Below are 22,327 nucleotides of genomic sequence, written 5' to 3' on the forward strand. Positions count from 1 at the left end.
TGTACAATTTGTACATGTTGTAAATACTACAAGTATTTACTTAATCCTTACAGGGGACTCATGGCAATGTTTCTCTTTTCTGACTGTCTGAAATTGTGTTACAATGTCGGATACTCATGTTAAACAATGTCGGAGTGTCAAATCCTAAGGTTCATGTGAAGCATTAGTTGCCCTGTGTTTTGCAGTCTTTTTTTAACAGCGAGCTATTTGTGAAGTCACAGATTGACGGACGTACTTATGTGGAAATCCTGGTACAGTAGTATCTTAATTTATTCTGTGACAGAGTTCTTAACTATTAACTCTTGAACCTCAAGTCAACGTCTCCCATTGAAATCAAATTTAATCGTTGCTTGACAGCCGCAAAACAGCTGAAATTTAACATGGAACATGCCTTTAAAAAGGAAAACAAATGTTTTGATTTTGTATAAAAAATATATAATATGTGCTACTAACTGCAGTAGTTGTATTACGTTAAAAATGTACAGCATTTACTTTGGAGAGCAGATTTGGTGGTGGGGCGGGGGGGCGTGGTTAAGATAGATATATATATATATATATATATATATATATATATATATATATATATATATATATATAATATAAGAAATACTTGACTTTCAGTGAATTCTAGCTATATATATATATATTTTTTATTTTATATATATATATATATATATATATATATATATATATATATATATATATATATAAATAAAAGAAATACTTGAACTTCAGTGTTCATTTATTTACACATATACACACACATAACACTCCTCTACTCATTGTTGAGTTAAGGGTTGAGTTGTCCATCCTTGTTCTATTCTCTGTCACTATTTCAGAACACACACATTATACAAATATACATTATAAAATCAATAAGAAAAGAGGAGCTCTAATTTGGGAGTCTGAATTAGGATCAGAAGTTCCTATATAAACATTGCGTACTCACGCCATTTTGTATTGATTACTGCAGCTGTGCACTGGATTCATTCACAAATACAAACTACAACTCACAAACACTTTAGAGTTAGGCTCCACCATCAGAATGTGTACTTAAACTTATAAAGATCACATGGATATTATTCAGTGAGTTGATTCACCAAAACTAACCTGTTATACAGGAGGAAAAAGCACACAGGACGTTTCAATTGTTCACAGACTGGTCGCTCTCATCAGAATGACAAGACACTTCCGGTCTGCAGGTGATAGCATTCAATTGGGAAGAAACGCCCTACTGCCCCCTACTGACCAATGTGAATACTGATAAATGTGTAATGACCGCTCCAAAAGCGAATTCAAACCACAAAATAAAATAAATAAATCAACACAAAAATGTGACACATTATGGGTGGGTCACATATGCATGTACAGTAGATGGCAGTATTGTCCTGTTTAAAAGTGTCACAACATTGCTGTTTACGGCAGACGAACTGCTTTACGGTAGACGAAAACTTGACTGCTGTTGTTGTGTGTTGTTACCGCGCTGGGAGGACGTTAATGAAACTGCCTAACAATAAACCCACATAAGAAACCAAGAACTCGCCCTCCATCATTCTACAGTTATAACGTGATTGGGCAGGCATGCTGTTTATATTGTGGGAAAGCAGACGTGAGAACAGGCTGTCAACACGTCACTCAGGTCCGCATGGAGCTGGAGGGGGCGTGGCCTCCAGCTCCGCCTGAATTTCGGGAGATTTTCGGGAGAAAATTTGTCCCGGGAGGTTTTCGGGAGAGGAGCTGAATTTCGGGAGCCTCCCGGAAAATCCGGGAGGGTTTGCAAGTATGATTAAGTGCCACACAGTACTGTGTATCAATCATAACAAGGAGGTGATGGATTAACTATATACCGTATTTTCCGCACCATAAGCCGCCCTGGGTTATAAGCCGCGCCTTCAATGAACGGCATATTTCAAAACTTTGTCCACCTATAAGCCGCCCCGTGTTATAAGCCGCATCTAACTGCGCTAAAGGAATGTCAAAAAAACAGTCAGATAGGTCAGTCAAACTTTAATAATATATTAAAAACCAGCGTGATGTGGGCGCGCATGGAGTCGTATATCAACATGGACGGAGCTGCGTGAAAAAAGCCACCCGGCCTCTTCGCGTAAACTTACCTTAACCACTCGCTCATCTTTTCTTCATCCATCCATCCCTTCGAGTTAGCTTTTATGATGACGCCGGCTGGAAAGGTCTCTTTTGGCAAGGTCTTCCTTTTGAATATCACCATGGGTGGAAGTTTCTGGCCATTAGCATGGCAAGCTAGAACCACAGTGAAGGATGACTTCTCATTCCCTGTGGTGCGAATATTCACCGTACGTGCTCCCGTTGTATCCACAGTGCGGTTCACAGGAATATCAAAAGTCAGTGGAACCTCGTCCATGTTGATAATGTTCTCTGGCCGGATCTTTTTTTCAGCTATCTTGTTTTTACAATATGCACGGAAAGTAGCCAGCTTTTCTTGAAAGTCTTTAGGCAGTTGCTGTGAAATAGTAGTCCGTGTGCGGATGGAGAGATTGCGTCTTTTCATGAACCGGAAACCTGTCGCTTAGTAGGAGCCATTTTGTGGTCTTTACAGATGTAAACACACAAAGGAAATGAAACGTAATATCCGCGCGCTTCTTCTTCTTCTACGGGGGCGGGTGGTTGCTTACAGTAGAAGAAGAAGCGCTTCCTGTTCTATGGGGGCGGTTGCTTGCGTAGAAGAAGAAGCACTTCCTCTTCTACGGGGAAAAAAGATGGCGGCTGTTTACCGTAGTTGCGAGACCGAAACTTTATGAAAATGAATCTTAATATTAATCCATATATAAAGCGCACCGGGTTATAAGCCGCACTGTCAGCTTTTGAGTAAATTTGTGGTTTTTAGGTGCGGCTAATAGTGCGGAAAATACGGTATTTCTTAACAAGTCAAAACAACAAGCTGAACCGTCTTGTATGTGCTGCTCTGCCAACATGTGCACACACACACAGAAAACCGTTTGGTGCCCTCGCAAACGATCGGAAATAACAAAAATCCTTAACTTTAACAACCATGTTTCTACAATAAACGACATTTTAAAAAGTAAAATCCACGTACATTACTATTGGCAAAGGAGGAGCTGACGGGAAAAGACATATGGAGAGGAGGGGGTTGGGGGAGGGTCCGTGCGTGCTTGCAACGTGTGTGAAGGAGGCGCCGCTGACTGAGAGTAGCTCTTCTCTCCTGCTGTAAAATAAGTCTGGTTTTGCATTTTTTCCAGAAAAGTCCGATCTCATCTCAATAAAAACTTGCTGTGGTACATTCTTCCATACTTGTGAGCGCCATTGATTTACTCATCGCAAATAGTCTTGTTTTTCTTAGTGATTCACTCCTTCTTTCCATGATAGTCTGTTGTCTTTTTGGGACTCTTATTGAGTTAGCAAAATGACCAAAACTTGTCAAAAGGTGAAAAGGCACACATGCTGAAGCTCTAAGAAGTGACTAATAGTGTACTGTGAATGGCTCCGCCTCCCCAAAAATGCTTCCCCCTGGTTTTTGTCTGTTGGCGGGACACAAAATAAATGAATGAATGAAGCGTTCCTACACAGACATTGTTTGCACACAGAGACATATTTGGCTCGATCTACAAGTTTGTAAATCAAAAAGTTTGCAAATAGTAGGGTTCATAAATTGAGATTATAGTGTAATGTTCACACTATTCATCGATGTGCATGTTGTTTTACATACTAGATGTCACCAGAGGTGGGTAGAGTAGCCAGAAATTGTACTCAAGTAAGAGTACTGTTACTTTAGAGATTTATTACTCAAGTAAAAGTAAGGAGTAGTCACCCAAATATTTACTTGAATAAAAGTATGTTGGGAAAAAACTACTCAAGTACTGAGTAACTGATGAGTAACATACACACACACATCATTCATATATATATATATATATATATAATACATATACACACATATATATACGGTATATATATATATATATATATATATACACACACACACACATATATATATATATATATATATATATATATATATATATATATATACACACATTTATTTATATATATATATATATATATATATATATAAATATATATATATATACAGTATATAATTTATATTTATTTATTTTGCCGTTTTTGTTTGCATGTTAAAGGTGTTTTAATGAATATACATGCATGTTTAACACATAGATTCCTTTCTTTCATGAAGACAAGAATATAAGTTGGTGTATTACCTGATTCTGATGACTTGCATTGATTGTAATCAGACAGTAGTGATGATAACGTCCACGTTTTCAAATGGAGGAGAAAAAAAGTTCCTCCTTTCTGTCTAATACCACATGAAAGTGGTTGGTTTTTGGCATCTTATTTGTCCAACTTCCATATTCGTTTTTATACACTTTACAAGAAATACATTGGCGGCAAACTCCGTAGCTTGCTAGCTTGTTTGCGCTGGCTTTCGGAGACTCTTGTTTTGAAAGCGCAGGCGCGATGGAGCGGCACTTTTATTGTGAAGACAGGAACTGTGCAGTCAGTCTTTAGGCTTTTGACGGGATGTACGGTTGAAATAAAAAGGTCTTTTTTCCTTCACACTTTTGATTGATTGATTGAAACTTTTATTAGTAGATTGCACAGTACAGTACATATTCCGTACAATTGACCACTAAATGGTAACACCCCAATAAGTTTTTCAACTTGTTTAAGTCAGGTCATGTGACCACCTGGCTCTGTTTGATTGGTCCAACGTCACCAGTGACTGCATCTGATTGGTGGAACGGCGTGAACGTCACCAGTGACTGTATTTGTTGAAACGCAGGCACTATGACAGACCAAAACAAACAAAGCGTGCATTAACAGATCGATTAAAATTAGTAGCGAGTAGCGAGCTGAATGTAGATTAAAGTAGCGGAGTAAAAGTAGCGTTTCTTCTCTATAAATATACTCAAGTAAAAGTAAAAGTATGTTGCATTAAAACTACTCTTAGAAGTACAATTTATCCCAAAAGTTACTCAAGTAGATGTAACGGAGTAAATGTAGCGCGTTACTACCCACCTCTGGATGTCACGGTCTGCTGTTCAATTGCTTTTGTTCATTTTCTCTTTTGCAGCTCTGCCTGTCAACCAATGTTCTTAAACCATTCAGGGTTTATTTTCAGTCAATGCAAGAACCCCACTTATTTTGAACGAAATTCAGGCAAAACCAACAGGTTGCTTTTCATTCCACAATTTTGAGCTTGCCTCCTAATTTGCCTATTCTATAGCTTGAAATTCGGATTTCAGCATTGGTACACTGCAAAAAGTCAGTGTTCAAAAACAAGAAAAAAAAAAAAGAAAAAAAAATTAGGGGTATTTTACTTGAACTAAGCAAAATGATCTGCCAATAGAACAAGAAAATGTGGCTTGTCAAGACTTTCTTTCTTTCTTTAGTTTATTTGGAACATGAACACACTTACATCATAATACATCACACAATTTCATATCATTTCATTTTACATCATGCCCGAAAAGGAGTAGTAAGAAGCAAAGCTTATTTAATCCTACCCCTTTCCCACTTCAAAGCGTTTACAAATATATAGAATCATTTACTGACCTTTTTATATAATAAAATAACATCTATGAATTAGTATACAACAGTTTTGTAATATGTAATTAATTAATTAATTCAGTCATTATTAACATACTGAGATGAAGAATATCTTATTTTCAATAAGGTTGAAAGTATTTCTCATAATTCTTCTTCTTTGTACTCTGTAAGCACTATTATTTTGAACAACCTCTTAAACTGGATCATATCAGTACAATTTTTAACTTCTTAATCCATTCCATAATTTAATTCCACATACTGATATGCTAAAAGTTCTAAGTGTTGTACGTGCATATACATGTTTTAAATTATTTTTTCCTCTAAGGTTATATTTCTCCTCTTTAGTTGAGAAGAATTGTTGTACATTCTTTGGTAGCAGGTTATAGTTTGCTTTGTACATCATTTTAGCTGTTTGCAATTTTACCAAATCACCGAACTTTAATATTTTTGACTTAATAAATAAAGGGTTTGTGTGTTCTCTTTCCAAAACAAGTAGAATTAGCTAACCTCAATGAACCCAAAAACACCTTAAAATAAGTTAAGGCTGAAACGACGCGTCGACGTAGTCGACGTCATCGGTTACGTAAATACGTCGACGCCGTTTTTGTGCGTCGGCGCGTCGCATATTTTCGTCACACTACTGTCATGGCGGAGCGCAAAGCAGACGATGCGAGCGAGGGGAAAAAAGCACGCCAAAAGTCGTCAAAAGTGTCGGAGTATTTCAATAAACGGCCTAATAATGTTGTTGTATGCACACTGTGTCGAGCGGAAATGGCCTATCATAGCAGCACAACGGCTATGAACGAACATTTGAAAAGAAAACCCCCGACAGCGTTCTTGCCATCACCATCAACAAGTCAATCGTCCGCGTGCGTATACGTTGTCATTATTACACAAAAACATGAATGTGTCATTTGTATCTGCGTTGTAAATTCATAAACTAAAGCACCGTTTGCTCTGAGAGGCGCGTTTGGCGTGCCTGTTCAGTGTTTACAAAGACGCGCTCCTCTTTAACGCTGTGGAGAGGCGGCGGCGGCGAGCGAGCGGCGAGGCGGGGCGCGCCGGGAGCGACGCCGCAAGAGACAGGGGACTACGAGCGAGCGAGGAAGAGGAGCTGAAAAGCGAGGAAAGAAAGAGAAAAGAGTTGGAAGAGAAAAGACTTTGTGTAAAATTAAAAGATTGTAAACCTGGCAAAGCCGTCTGGCGTTCAGTCTGTCGGTCCTGAAAGAACCCCACGGCACAAGACGTGTCACAAACGCTAACGTTAATTAGTTGTGCAAATACCTTTTACAACATTAACAGTTACATATACTATGTACAAACCAACAATTAACTTTCACTTTAATCATACTATCATTGTTGTGTTATTAAGCAAAATAAGCAATACTTTTACTTTTGTTGAAATGTTTACACTGTACACTTTTTTGTATTGGATGTTTAGCTTTATTTTTGCACATTTTAGCAAATAAGCAATACTTTTACTTTTGTTGAAATGTTTACACTTGTTACAGAATATTTCCGTTTTGCACTTTTTTGTATTGGATGTTTATCTTTATTTTTGCACATTTTAAAGCAAAATAAGCAATACTTTTACTTTTGAAATGCTTATACTATTCCAGAATATTAAGATTTGCACTGGATGTTTACTTTTATATTTGCACATTAAAAAGCAAATAAGCTACTTTTAATTTTGTTAAATGTTAAAAGTTTTAAATGTTTACATTGTTACAGAATATTTTGTCATGTTGTTGTCAATGTTGACTGAGTGGCCATACTTTTTTTTTTGTAAATAAAAGCCATGCCTTTTGAAAAAACTGGCCTACATTTATTTTTTCCTCTTCATTTTAAATAAAATAAAAAAATCGGTAAAAGGAAAAATAATCTATAGATTAATCGAAAAAAATAATCTATAGATTAACCGATTAATCGAAAAAATAATCTATAGATTAATCGATAGAAAAATAATCGTTAGCTGCAGCCCTAAAATAAGTACATTATCACTAATAACAAGTGCACTTTTCTTATTAGAAAAAAAAATTGACCTTTTTGCTCAATATGTTGAAAAATAATCTTAAATAAGTAAACACGAGTGCCATTATCTTGACATAATGATATGCTTGAAGTAAGAAATTATTACGGTACTTTAAAAAAGTAGTTTTATACTTGTGAGGGTTAAAGACACAGCTTTGCATCAGTTGATATTCTAGTTTCAAGCATGTTTTCCTCAATATAGGTCATCAAATCTCAGCTACAAGCTGTAATATCTTACTGAGATCATTTAGGACCAAAACCCTTAAAACAAGTAAAACACTAACATAAAATCTGCTTAGTGAGAAGAATGATCTTATCAGACAGAAAATAAGCAAATATTACCCTTATTTGAGATATTTCATCTTACTTAGATTTCACTTTTTGCCGTGTATGCTCAAAATAGTTGATGTCAAAGGTCAGATTGATGAATGTTGTTGAATAAACATGTTTGTGTCTCAGGATCCTAGTGACACCAGTGAAATTGTATCGCTGCACCCGGATACCAACATCAAACCGGAGACCATTACTTCATTGTCACCCTCAATGGAGCCCTCTGCACCTCCGGCAACAGAATCGCATAGTCCATCTCAAGATGAATGCCCCGCTGAAGGGCCCTCCTCATCCTCAGCCACAAGTCAGCCCCATTTAGACACTGACACAGCCGAAGAAGCTGATCTACCTCTCAATTCTGGTAATTCAGTGTTTTAACCAAGTCTTTTTTATCACGTTCTTGGTTATTAAAAAAAAACTAACAAATTTTGCCCCTAGTTACAGACTTGACAGCAGAAAGAAAGAGGCCTCGGAAGCTGTCGCACAAAGTTTTGGATTGTACCATTGAAGAAGTCTCTGTTCCTGTGAAGAAGGAGGTAAGCGGTGACTGACGCAAGCCACAGGTCGGATTATAGCCAGTACAGAAGCGTTATAAAATCTCTCTTCGCAAAAAAAATGTGGCTTGCGATTTGTTAAGTTGTGCTACCACTTTGTTAATTGCTAAACTAGCCTCTAAAATAGCTTGGAACAACACAAGAAATCACTGTTTAGTAAAGTTTAAGAAGTGTAGATGGAAGTGTATTACAGCAGAAAGTAAGGTAGCATACCTGCCAACTACTCCGGTTTTCCCGTAATTAGTACGGTTTTCATCAACTTATTCCGGGTTACGGTTGCAGTGATAAAAAATACGGTTTTATTCACGAAATCGCGTAACAACAATGACAATCGACACTGCTTCCCGTAACTTCCTATCGAGCCATTCCGAATGCCATGCGCGAGGCTATTTATAGCACCGCTGCCAAGCACGAGGCACCTGTTGCCCATTGTTTCCAAACGAGCGAACGATCATGGAATCAGCCGGAGAAAAATCGCAAACGAGTCTTAAACCGAAAAGAAAACTGCAGTCATTCCGTGAAGAATATTCAAAAGCCTATCCGGGAATAATTATCCGTTCCAAAAAGGGTGAAAACTACGCGAATTGCACCTTGTGCAGACAAGATTTTTCGATCGGACACGGAGGAATTAGCGATGTAAAAGACCACGTTGGGACAAAAAAGTCTAATGCCGTTGCTAGCGATACAAGTGGAAAACTTTCAACGTTTTTCGTCGCCCAAACAGATTCTTTGGATGTGATAAATGCCGAAGTTTTATTTACGGAGGCAATAATTGAGCAAACAAAAAGGTAATGACACCGATGTTATCTATTGGAATTGTTTAGTACTGTTATACTGTTAAAAGTGTTTATACTATTTATGCTTTCAAGTCCAAGTTGAAGAAATCTTGTTAAATGTTGACAGCATAACTACCAAAATACAGAAGTATGTCCTTAATATTTTTGCAGTGCTATTTCTGTTGAAAAGTTCAAATGATTACATTAGAGATGTGATGTGCCACTTTTCAAGTGTCTGATGGCTTCAATTAATTTTCATTAATTTTTCATATTTTGAATTCTTTTGAAAGGCTTACAAAAAAACTACATTTGAATTGTAATTCCATGCTATTGACAGGACTATTAATTTTAATGAAGTTAGCTTACCATGTTTACAGTATGATAATTGTGATAGAAATGTGAATTTTAGGCACAGAATATTTTTTACAATTGAACAAGGCAGTAGATTATACAAGCTTGGACAGAAAGTTAATAATGACACCAATTTCTTTTTTAATGGAATTGTTTAGTACTGTTTTACCATTTGTTTACTGTAAAAAGTGTTTATACTGTTTATACTTTCAATTAACAAATTGAAGTCTTGTGAAAGGTTGACAGGATAACTGGCATTAACTGTCAAAATAATTTCAAACTATTGAAGTTAGCTTACAGAATAAACATGTCAATCAACCCATATGATTTTTGCTGTAATATTTTTGTTTTGAAAAGTCACTGTGACTGATAGAAAAGTGATGGTTTTAGCAACATTTTAACCTGTCTGAATGCAATCAATCATTTTGCGTCGGGGGGGAACCCCCCACCAGGACTTTGTCCTGGACCTACCGGGGCCTGCGGCCCCTGGACCCTGGCTACTAGGTTTTTCTGATTTCAAAAGTTGGCAGGTATGAGGTCGATTAATAAGAGTCTAGAGCAGTGGTTCTTAACCTTGTTGGAGGTACCGAACCCCACCAGTTTCAAATACGCACTGACCGAACCCTTCTTTAGTGAAAAATTATATGTTTGTTTTCTTTTTAATTCAAGACAAAGTTATGTTTTTTTTACTGGTGTGCAAAATGAACTGTGCGTGAACACCTCGTTCAAAGAACAAAACCAACACAGTGCATGAACTCACAACAAATTACACACCTGCAAATCAGTGTGACTTCAGCTGTTGCCGTATCCATAATCATCATCATCGGCGGTCACTCGAACGAGTATGATGATCCTCCTGGTAGGGGTGTATCCCTTTATGGAGGATGCCTGTGCGTGACTTTGTTTTACGTGGGGAGACTGGTGCACAGACAGTCTCCACACGATCCTTGACGGAGTTCGGGTCAGGGTCCAGTGGCATGGAGTCCAAGACGTTGAGGTCTTCACTGTATCCCTGGCTAGGGGGCAGTCAGGTACTAGTTCTCTGCCAAGGGCCACCTGGGGTAACAGTAGTAAAGGGGTTATAACCTCCTAGTGCCCCAAGACCCCATAAAGGAGCCTCCACTGCCGGATGCACTTTCAAGGGGAACATTATCACCAGACCTATGTAAGCGTCAATATATACCTTGATGTTGCAGAAAAAAGACCATATATTTTTTAACCGATTTCCGAACTCTAAATGGGTGAATTTTGGCGAATTAAACATCTTTCTAATATTCGCTCTCGGAGCGATGACGTCACAACGGGAAGCAATCCGCCATTTTCTCAAACACCGAGTCAAATCAGCTCTGTTATTTTCCGTTTTTTCAAATGTTTTTCGTACCTTGGAGACATCATGCCTCGTCGGTGTGTTGTCGGAGGGTGTAACAACACGAACAGGGACGGATTCAAGTTGCACCAGTGGCCCAAAGATGCGAAAGTGGCAAGAAATTGGACGTTTGTTCCGCACACTTTACCGACGAAAGCTATGCTACGACAGAGATGGCAAGAATGTGTGGATATCCTGCGACACTCAAAGCAGATGCATTTCCAACGATAAAGTCAAAGAAATCTGCCGCCAGACCCCCATTGAATCTGCCGGAGTGTGTGAGCAATTAAGGGACAAAGGACCTCGGTAGCACGGCAAGCAATGGCGGCAGTTTGTTCCCGCAGACGAGCGAGCTAAACCCCCCCCCCCCCCCGAAGATGATCAAGAGAAGAATATCGACCCTAGCTTCCCTGGCCTGCTCACATCAACTCCAAAACTGGACAGATCAGCTTTCAGGAAAAGAGCGCGGATGAGGGTATGTCTACAGAATATATTAATTGATGAAAATTGGGCTGTCTGCACTCTCAAAGTGCATGTTGTTGCCAAATGTATTTCATATGCTGTAAACCTAGTTCATAGTTGTTAGTTTCCTTTATTGCCAAACAAACACATACCAATCGTTGGTTAGAAGGCGATCGCCGAATTCGTCCTCGCTTTCTCCCGTGTCGCTGGCTGTCGTGTCGTTTTCGTCGGTTTCGCTTGCATACGGTTTAAACCGATATGGCTCAATAGCTTCAGTTTCTTCTTCAATTTCGTTTTCGCTACCTGCCTCCACACTACAACCATCCGTTTCAATACATTCGTAATCTGTTGAATCGCTTAAGCCGCTGAAATCCGAGTCTGAATCCGAGCTAATGTCGCTATAGCTTGCTGTTCTTTCCGCCATGTTTGTTTGTGTTGGCTTCACTATCTAACGTCACAGGAAAATGGACGGGTGTTTATAACGATGGTTAAAATCAGGCACTTTGAAGCTTTTTTTAGGGATATTGCGTGATGGGTAAAATTTTGAAAAAAACTTTGAAAAATAAAATAAGCCACTGGGAACTGATTTTTAATGGTTTTAACCATTCTGAAATTGTGATAATGTTCCCCTTTAACGTCATGCCCAAGACGTATCCATAATACGCCAATAGGGAGAAGTTTTTATTTACATGATGAGTCGGGTGTGTGACCTCCGCGGCGGAGGCTCTGCCGAACCCCTGAGGCCTACTCACCGAACCCCTAGGGTTCGATCGAACCCAGGTTAAGAACCACTGGTCTAGAGGGAGGATAATATACCAACTGTTGGGCTGCTCGGTTGCTCTTTAGTGGCATCTGTCAACCATTTGCGAAGGGGAGTATGCATCAATCCATAAATTGTTGTGTTGAAACCACAGGTAGTGTCAGTATATGATCAATATTTTTATTTCCCAAATTGTACTTATATTTTTGTATTCCACTCTTCATAACATTTATATTCAAGCTCAAAGGTTTGATATTTATATACCGTATTTTCCGCACCATAAGGCGCCCTGGGTTATAAGCCGCGCCTTCAATGAACGGCATATTTCAAAACTTTGTCCACCTATAAGCCGCCCCGTGTTATAAGCCGCATCTAACTGCGCTAAAGGAATGTCAAAAAAACAGTCAGATAGGTCAGTCAAACTTTAATAATATATTAAAACCAGCGTGATGTGGGCGCGCATGGAGTCGTATATCAACATGGACGGAGCTGCGTGAAAAAAGCCACCCGGCCTCTTTGCGTAAACTTCCCTTAACCACTCGCTCATCTTTTCTTCATCCATCCCTTCGAGTTAGCTTTTATGATGACGCCGGCTGGAAAGGTCTCTTTTGGCAAGGTCTTCCTTTTGAATATCACCATGGGTGGAAGTTTCTGGCCATTAGCATGGCAAGCTAGAACCACAGTGAAGGATGACTTCTCATTCCCTGTGGTGCGAATATTCACCGTACGTGCTCCCGTTGTATCCACAGTGCGGTTCACAGGAATATCAGTTGCTGTGAAATAGTAATCCGTGTGCGGATGGAGAGATTGCGTCTTTTCATGAACCGGATCCCTGTCGTTTAGTAGGAGCCATTTTGTGGTCTTTACAGATGTAAACACACAAAGGAAATGAAACGTACGATAATATCCGCGCGCTTTTTCTTCTTCTACGCGGGCGGGTGGTTGCTTACAGTAGAAGAAGAAGCGCTTCCTGTTCTATGGGGGCGGGTGCTTACCTTGGTGGTTGCTTGCGTAGAAGAAGAAGCGCTTCCTGTTCTACCGGGAAAAAAGATGGCGGCTGTTTACCGTAGTTGCGAGATCGAAACTTTATGAAAATGAATCGTACTATTAATCCATATATAAAGCGCACCGGGTTATAAGGCGCACTGTCAGCTTTTGAGAAAATTTGTGGTTTTTAGGTGCGCCTTATAGTGCGGAAAATACGGTACTAGTTGAAAATAGCTATGTGAGAAATCCATAGTACCGTATTTTCCGCACTATAAGGCGCACCGGATTATTAGCCGCACCTTCTATGAATTACATATTTCATAATTTTGTCCACCAATAAGCCGCCCCGGACTAAAAGCCGCGCCTACGCTGCGCTAAAGTGAATGTCAAAAAAACGCTGCGCTAAAGTGAATGTCAAAAAAACAGTCAGATAGTTCAGTCAAACTTTAATAATATATTGAAAACCAGCGTTCTAACAACTCTGTCCCAAAATGTACGCAAATGTGCAATCACAAACATAGTAAAATTCAAAATGGTGTAGAGCAATAAATAGCAACATAATGTTGCTCGAACGTTAATGTCACAACACACAAAATAAACATAGCGCTCACCTTCTGAAGTTATTCTTCATTCGTAAATCCTTCGAATTCTTCGTCTTCGGTGTCCGAATTGAAAAGTTGCGCAAGCGTGGTATCCAAAATGGCCGGTTCCGTCTCGTAGAAGTCATCGGGAGTCAGTGTCGCTGTTGTTCTGTGAATCCTGCCTTCCGGAAAGCTCGGACCACAGTTGTGACCGAAATATCTGCCCAAGCATTTACGATCCACTGGCAAATGTTGGCGTATGTCGTCCGAGGCTGTCTGCCCGTCTTAGTGAAGGTGTGTTCGCCTTCGGAGCTGTGTGAAAAAAGCCACCCGGCCTCTTCGCGTAAACTTCCCTTAACCACTCGCTCATCTTTTCTTCATCCATCCATCCCTTCGAGTTAGCTTTTATGATGACGCCGGCTGGAAAGGTCTCTTTTGGCAAGGTCTTCCTTTTGAATATCACCATGAGTGGAAGTTAGCATGGCAAGCTAGAACCACAGTGAAGGATGACTTCTCATTCCCTGTGGAGCGAATATTCACCGTACGTGCTCCCGTTCCACAGTGCGGTTCAGTTGCTGTGAAATACGGTAGTAATCCGTGTGCGGATGGAGAGATTGCGTCTTTTTATGAACCGGATCGTTTAGTAGGAGCCATTTTGTGGTCTTTACAGATGTAAACAGGAAATGAAACGTACGGTGATATCCGCGCGTTTTTTCTTCTTCTTCCGGGGGCGGGTGAAGCGCTTCCTGTTCTATGGGGGCGGGTGCTTTCCTTGGCGGTTGCTTGCGTAGAAGAAGAAGCGCTTCCTGTTCTACCGGGAAAAAAGATGGCGGCTGTTTACCGATGTTGCGAGATCGAAACTTTATGAAAATTAATCGTAATAAAGCGCACCGGGTTATAAGGCGCACTGTTAGCTTTTGAGAAAATTTGTGGTTTTTAGGTGCGCCTTATAGTGCGGAAAATACGGTAAATGTTTGACACTGCCTTTTAAAAAAATTGAAATCAAGAATTGTTGGGAATTTGAATCAAAACGAGGAATTGTAACAGGAATCGTCCAAATTGATATGATGACCAACCCTAACCACAGCACTTAACAAAGTTTAACACCCTATCATACTTGCCAACCCTCCCGGATTTTCCGGGAGACTCCCGAAATTCAGCGCCTCTCCCGAAAACCTCCCGGGACAAATTTTCTCCCGAAAATCTCCCGAAATTCAGGCGGACCTGAGTGACGTGTCGACAGCCTGTTTTCACGTCCGCTTTCCCACAATATAAACAGTGTGCCTGCCCAATCACGTTATAACTGTAGAATGATCGAGGGCGAGTTCTTGGTTTCTTATGTGGGTTTATTGTTAGGCAGTTTCATTAACGTCCTCCCAGCGCGGTAACAACACACAACAACAGCAGTCATGTCTTCGTCTACCGTAAAGCAGTTTGTCTGCCGTAAACAGCAATGTTGTGACACTCTTAAACAGGACAGTACTGCCATCTACTGTACGTGCATGTGTGACAACAACATCTAGGGCTTTTAGAGAGTGCAGTGCACAACTGCGCACACAACAAGGAGACGAAGCACAATGCATCATCAGAGAGGGTGTTCAGCATGGTTAGAAAAATAGTGACATAGAATAGAACAAGGATGGACTATTCAACCCTAAACTCAACAATGAGTAGATGAGTGTATATGTGTAAATAAATGAACACTGAAATTCAAGTATTTCTCTTATTTTTATATATATATATATATATATATATATATATATATATATATATATATATATAGCTAGAGTTCACTGAAAGTCAAGTATTTCTTTTATATATATTTATATATATATATATATATATATATATATATATATATATATATATATTAGAGATGCGCGGTTTGCGGGCACAACCGCGGATTATCCGCGGATCGGGCGGATGAAATTTAAAAAAATTAGATTTTATCGTCGGGTCGGGTCGGGCGGTTGAAATAAAAAAAAATTAGATTTTAAATAGATTCAGGCGGGTGGCAGTTAAACCAATTCGGAAATATATATACATAGTTAAATGTTGTTACCCACATACGAAAAACGAGCAGGCACCTGCTGCATATGCCACAACAGAAGAAGGAAAAAAAAAAAGATGGACACTTTTACGGAGCGGAGAAGGGACGCCTCGCCGGGGTCCGGGACCGAGGCCCCTTCCCCCGAGAGGGCCCCACCGGGAGCCGTAGCTGAGGCGATCCGCGAGAAGGGCCCGACGCACGTCCAGGGTCACCACCGCGCCCACCGCACCGACACCCCCCCTCGTCCGCCTTCGCCGCGGCCGGCGTCACGCGCAGCAGGTAAGCAGCTTACCTGCCCGCCACCCCTGTTGCCGGGGGCGCGTAACAGGGGTCACTCCGCGCGCAGTGCGCTCACGAAAGGGGTGGGGCTCACCCTGGTTGATATAGACAGCAGGACGGTGGCCATGGAAGTCGGAACCCGCTAAGGAGTGTGTAACAACCCACCTGCCGAATCAACTAGCCCTGAAAATGAATGGCGCTGGAGCGTCGGGCCCATACCCGGCCGTCGCCGGCAGCGAGACGCCCTTGGAGGTGCGCTTAGCGCGGCTCCCATATGATTGCGCACTGGTGTGCGTCTGGGTCGTGACAGCGTGGCATGCGAATGTCTGTGCTGCATTGGATCAGTCTCCTTTCTTTAACAGGCAAAAGCTTTATAACCTCACTAATGCCTTGCATCGTCTATATTAGATATATAACAACGGGCGGGTGCGGGCGGGTGCGGTTCTGATCAAATGTGAGATCGGGTGGATGGCGGATGGTTGACGACTTTCTGATGCGGTTGCGGATGAAATAATTGCCTATCCGCGCATCTCTAATATATATATATATATATATATATATATATATATATATGAAATACTTGACTTGGTGAATTCTAGCTGTAAATATACTCCTCCCCTCTTACCCACGCCCCCTCCCCACCCACCTCCCGAAATCGGAGGTCTCAAGGTTGGCAAGTATGCACCCTATTATCAATTAAATAAGCGTATAATATATCACACAAAATCTGAAGAAAAAAAATACAGTATGTGAATGTGAAAAAAACCGGTTCAAAAATGCTTTATTATTGACCGTTTTCCCTATGTCCCTGGTGAAGGTGTCAAGTAAATGTCTAAGGAATGGTCAGTTTCGGTGTTATTGTTACCATGATTGTATCCCATCATAATCTGATGGGTGATGTAATGTTCAAGTCTAATGTGCCCCACATTGCATTTGAAAGTGTTTGATGGGTGATATTTAACACATTTCCATGCAGGAGCCAAAGTGCCCCCTTGGACTTTTAACTGAAGTAAAGGTGTTGGTCAAGAAAACTGTGATACTTCCAAAGCACAAACTTAAAGAAAACGTGGTCAGTATTTGTCCTGAACTGTCAAATGTACTATATACATACACAATCTCAAATAAATTGACATTTGTTCTGGACAGGATGAACCCATAAAGAAAGACAAACCTGTTCCCAGCAAATCTACTGCCTCTCCAACTTCCGAGGCCAAAGAGGACACCAGAGTTCTCACTCCCGAAACACTGCCTGTCCTGTTGGAACCAAAGTCCCCTAAACAGGAGAACGAAGTGACACCCTGCAGCACTGAAGAGAAACCTAACACAGAAAATCTTAAAGCTGAGGTGAACACGTCGTATCATCTTTTTCACTTCATATTGAAGTGTGACCATCTGTTGTTTAGGATGAACACTTTACTGCAATGTCTCTGTTTCTATAGGTGCTTTCTAACAGTTTGTCTGACAGCCTGTCTTCCCAAGTGGATGTTAAAGGGAAAATAAGTGCTACTTCCTTAAAGGAGAATGTCTGTCAGGTGAGATGATGCTCATGAATATTTATGAACTGCACAATGGAAGATCGAAAATCAAATACAACCATGTATAAGGGAAAGCCAGGACAGCGGGTCTGGTGTAACGTTTTATACCAAACCTAAGAATCCTAATGTGCTCTATTCTTCAATCATTTGTAAGACATGCTAGCATTCTTGGGTTACATATAGTCCCGAAGTCTTACAATGACTAGGCAAATGGTCAATGACTTATTGATGGTTATTTGCTGAGTCCCAAATAGGGATGTCCCGATCCAGGTTTTTGCACTTCCAATCCGATACCGATATTGTTTTTGCACTTCCGATCCGATACCGATACTGACCGATACTGGCCTATCTGAGCATGTATTAAAGTTTAAAGTTATTTAGCCTACTTAGTTGTCAGAATCATGCTGAAAAGGGTTTTAGTACTCTTGATAACAACTAGCCAGCTGAATTAGGGGAGTTTGAATAATACACAATGGTTGGTAACAAGAAACTGACCTGTTTATTCAAGGATAAACACAAAATAGACAAAACTATACATGACAAACCAGAAATGGCATCATTGAACTAGGGCTGGGCGATATGGCCTTTTTTTAATATTGCGATATTTTAAGGCCATATTGCGATACACGATATATATCTCGATATTTTGCCTTAGCCTTGAATGAACACTTGATGCATATAATCACAGCAGTATGATGATTCTATGTGTTTTGATTGATTGATTGAGACTTTTATTAGTAGGTTGCACAGTGAAGTACATATTCCGTACAATTGACCACTAAATGGTAACACCCCAATAAGTTTTTCAACTTGTTTAAGTCGGGGTCCACTTAAATTGATTCATGATACAGATATATACTATCAGATATATACTATCATCATAATACAGTCATCACACAAGATAATCACATTGAATTATTTACATTATTTATAATCCAGGGTGTGGAGGGGGGCGCCGGATGTAAGTGTCAAAAAGACAGCCAAAAGAGTTTGATATGAGAATAAATCTAAAGTTAAAATATAGGGTAGAAATGCACCCATTTGCAGGAAATGTAGTCTTGATTTTCAAAATGTTCTTTCAAGGCTTGCATGTCTACATTAAAACATTCTTCTTCATACTGCATTAATATATGCTACTTTTAAACTTTCATGCAGAGAAGGAAATCACAACTAAAAAATCACTAATTTTTTCATACGGTGTTGATGTGGAAATTTTTGCCATTTTGATGGTGTGGACGTGTGGCACCGAATGGAGATAAGCGTCTCGACAGACGTCACAATATTTGAACAATGATGACGAAAACTGTTGTCTCTGTCGTGTCCGTGTGTCGAAAATTGTTATGCACTTATTTTTTTATTTGATTTTGTGCGTGGCATAGATTTGCTATGCGCAGAGGATGTTTAAACAGTGCGGAATTGCACAGGCGAGCACCTTAGAGGGAGCGTTGCTCACACGGCTGCGCTAGCATCACAGCTAACGTTAGCCATGCTGCTACCTCTCTGCTCGGGGAGGACGTATACGTATGTGACGTATGACGTGACAGTATGTGATGTATGTCGTGACAGTATGTGACGTGTGTAAGAAGGTGCGCTCGCTGTCTGTAAGAGGGAGACACAGGAAAGAGTGAGAAGAGCCTGTCGTGTAATGCCAGCAGCTAAAAGCAACTGCGTGAGAATTGTGGATGTGTTGAAGGTGTGCTGGAAAATGCGGAACGGAAATTACGGAGCAGCAGAAAAGTGGAATGTATTATTTAAATTGGTGCGTTGGTAAATACGGACCGGAGTGTTTTTTTAAACTGGATCTGGATCGGCATTTTCCCATGCCTTGCCGATACGCAATTTTTGGCAAATATCGGCAGCCGATCCGATCCAAATATCGGATCGGGACATCCCTAGTCTACATTAAAATATTCTTCTTCATACTGCATTAATATATGCTACTTTTAAACTTTCATGCAGAGAAGGAAATCACAACTAAAAAAATCACTATTTTTTTCATACGGTGTTGATCTGGAAATGTTTGCCTCAGCATTTTGATGGTGTGGACGTGTGGCACCGAATGGAGATAAGCTTCTCAGCAGACGTTACAATATTTTAACAATGATGACGAAAACTGTTTTCTCTGTCGTGTCCGTGTGTCGAAAATTGTTATGCGCTTATTTTTTTATTTAATTTGGTGCGTGGCATAGAATTGCCGTGCGCACTTTAGCGGCTGCGCCAGCATCACAGCTAACGTTAGCCATGCTGCTACCTCTCTGCTCGGGGAGGGCGTATACGTATGTGACGTATGACGTGACAGCATGTGACGTGTGTAAGAAGGTGCGCTCGCTGTCTGTGAGAGGGAGACACAGGAAAGAGTGAGAAGAGCCTGTCGTGTAATGCCAGCAGCTAAAAGCAACTGCGTGAGAATCCACAGACCTGTGGATGTGTTGAAGGTGTGCTGGAAAATGCGGAACGGAAATTAGGGAGCTGCAGAAAAGTGGAATGTATTATTTAAATCATGCGTTGAAAACACAGACTGGATCTGGATCGGCATTTTCCCATGTCTTGCCGATACGCATTTTTTGGCAAATATCGGCGGCCGATCCGATCCAAATATCGGATCGGGACATCCCTAGTCCCAAACAAGCTAAAAGGTTTTGCTTGATAGGCGGTACTGACCCAGAATAGGAGGACAGAGTTAAACCTCTGTTTATAACATGTAACAGTTAACAGAACCACAGCGTTAAATAATAAACAATACAAAAGAAACTATGCGAACACACTTCTATCTGAGGTAGTGCAAAAAAATAAACAAATAAGATCTATTGCCGTGTTACTTTTCTTTGCTTAATTTTTGGACTTTAAGAGAGAAAACAACATTTCAGTCACAAACATTCATGTAAACTTATTATATTGGCAATTTCTTAACGTAATAGAGGGGCATGCCTGATATTATTTTGCATTTTCTCGACTTCAAGTGTAACTGCACTTTTTTTTGGAATTTTGCCTCCTGTTCACAATCATTATGAGAGACAAGAACACACAGGTCTTTTTTTTGTTTGTTTTCAAGCGTTTTTCTTAGAGATGTCTGATAATATCGGACTGGTGATATTATCGGCCGATAAATGCTTTAAAATGTGGTATCGGAAATTAGTGGTATCGGTTTCAGAAAGTACAATTTATGACTTTTTAAAACGCCGCTGTGCGGAGTGGTACACAGACGTAGGGAGAAGTGCAGAGCGCCAATAAACCTTAAAGGCACTGCCTTTGCTTGCCGGCCCAGTCACATAATATCTACGGCTTTTCACACACACAAGTGAATGCAATGCATACTTGGTCAACAGCCATGCAGGTCACACTGAGGGTGGCCGTATGAACAACTTGAACACTGTTACAAATATGCGCCACACTGTGAACCCACACCAAACAAGAATGACAAACCCATTTTGGGAGAACATCCGCACTGTAACACTACAGAACAAATACCTAGAACCCCTTGCAGCACTAACTCTTCCGGGACGCTACAATATACACCCCCCGCTACCCCCCCACACACACACCTCAACCCAGCCCACCTCAACATCTTCATGCTCTCTCAGGGAGAGCATGTCCCAAATTCCAAGCTGCTGTTTTGAGACATGTTAAAAAAAAATAATGCACTTTGTGACTTCAATAATAAATACAGGTAAAAGCCAGTAAATTAGAATATTTTGAAAAACTTGATTTATTTCAGTAATTGCATTCAAAAGGTGTAACTTGTACATTATATTTATTCATTGCACACAGACTGATGCATTCAAATGTTTATTTCATTTAATTTTGATGATTTGAAGTGGCAACAAATGAAAATCCAAAATTCCGTGTGTCACAAAATTAGAATATTACTTAAGGCTAATACAATAAAGGGATTTTTAGAAATGTTGGCCAACTGAAAAGTATGAAAATGAAAAATATGAGCATGTACAATACTCAATACTTGGTTGGAGCTCCTTTTGCCTCAATTACTGCGTTAATGCGGCGTGGCATGGAGTCGATGAGTTTCTGGCACTGCTCAGGTGTTATGAGAGCCCAGGTTGCTCTGATAGTGGCCTTCAACTCTTCTGCGTTTTTGGGTCTGGCATTCTGCATCTTCCTTTTCACAATACCCCACAGATTTTCTATGGGGCTAAGGTCAGGGGAGTTGGCGGGCCAATTTAGAACAGAAATACCATGGTCCGTAAACCAGGCACGGGTAGATTTTGCGCTGTGTGCAGGCGCCAAGTCCTGTTGGAACTTGAAATCTCCATCTCCATAGAGCAGGTCAGCAGCAGGAAGCATGAAGTGCTCTAAAACTTGCTGGTAGACGGCTGCGTTGACCCTGGATCTCAGGAAACAGAGTGGACCGACACCAGCAGATGACATGGCACCCCAAACCATCACTGACGGTGGAAACTTTACACTAGACTTCAGGCAACGTGGATCCTGTGCCTCTCCTGTCTTCCTCCAGACTCTGGGACCTCGATTTCCAAAGGAAATGCAAAATTTGCATGGTTGGGTGATGGTTTGGGGTGCCATGTCATCTGCTGGTGTCGGTCCACTCTGTTTCCTGAGATCCAGGGTCAACGCAGCCGTCTACCAGCAAGTTTTAGAGCACTTCATGCTTCCTGCTGCTGACCTGCTCTATGGAGATGGAGATTTCAAGTTCCAACAGGACTTGGCGCCTGCACACAGCGCAAAAT

General features: G+C 40.5%; 1 protein-coding gene across 4 annotated transcripts in view; it reads left to right on the forward strand.

Moving 5' to 3' along the window:
* The window catches only part of nsd1a (nuclear receptor binding SET domain protein 1a), a 91,050-nt gene that overhangs the window by 33,360 nt on the left and 35,363 nt on the right, over positions 1-22,327 (forward strand). For 3 of the 4 annotated variants that reach the window (XM_061930587.2, XM_061930589.2, XM_072912501.1), the window contains 5 exons: positions 8,056-8,287; positions 8,365-8,462; positions 17,069-17,161; positions 17,239-17,436; positions 17,532-17,624. In XM_061930587.2, coding sequence (XP_061786571.2) covers positions 8,056-8,287; positions 8,365-8,462; positions 17,069-17,161; positions 17,239-17,436; positions 17,532-17,624 — 714 coding nt within the window. The remainder of the gene's footprint in view (positions 1-8,055; positions 8,288-8,364; positions 8,463-17,068; positions 17,162-17,238; positions 17,437-17,531; positions 17,625-22,327) is intronic. The other variant, XM_061930588.2, reaches the window with a different exon arrangement.

This window comes from Nerophis lumbriciformis, linkage group LG36 (genome assembly GCF_033978685.3).
Source record: "Nerophis lumbriciformis linkage group LG36, RoL_Nlum_v2.1, whole genome shotgun sequence".
NCBI classification, from domain to species: domain Eukaryota; kingdom Metazoa; phylum Chordata; class Actinopteri; order Syngnathiformes; family Syngnathidae; genus Nerophis; species Nerophis lumbriciformis.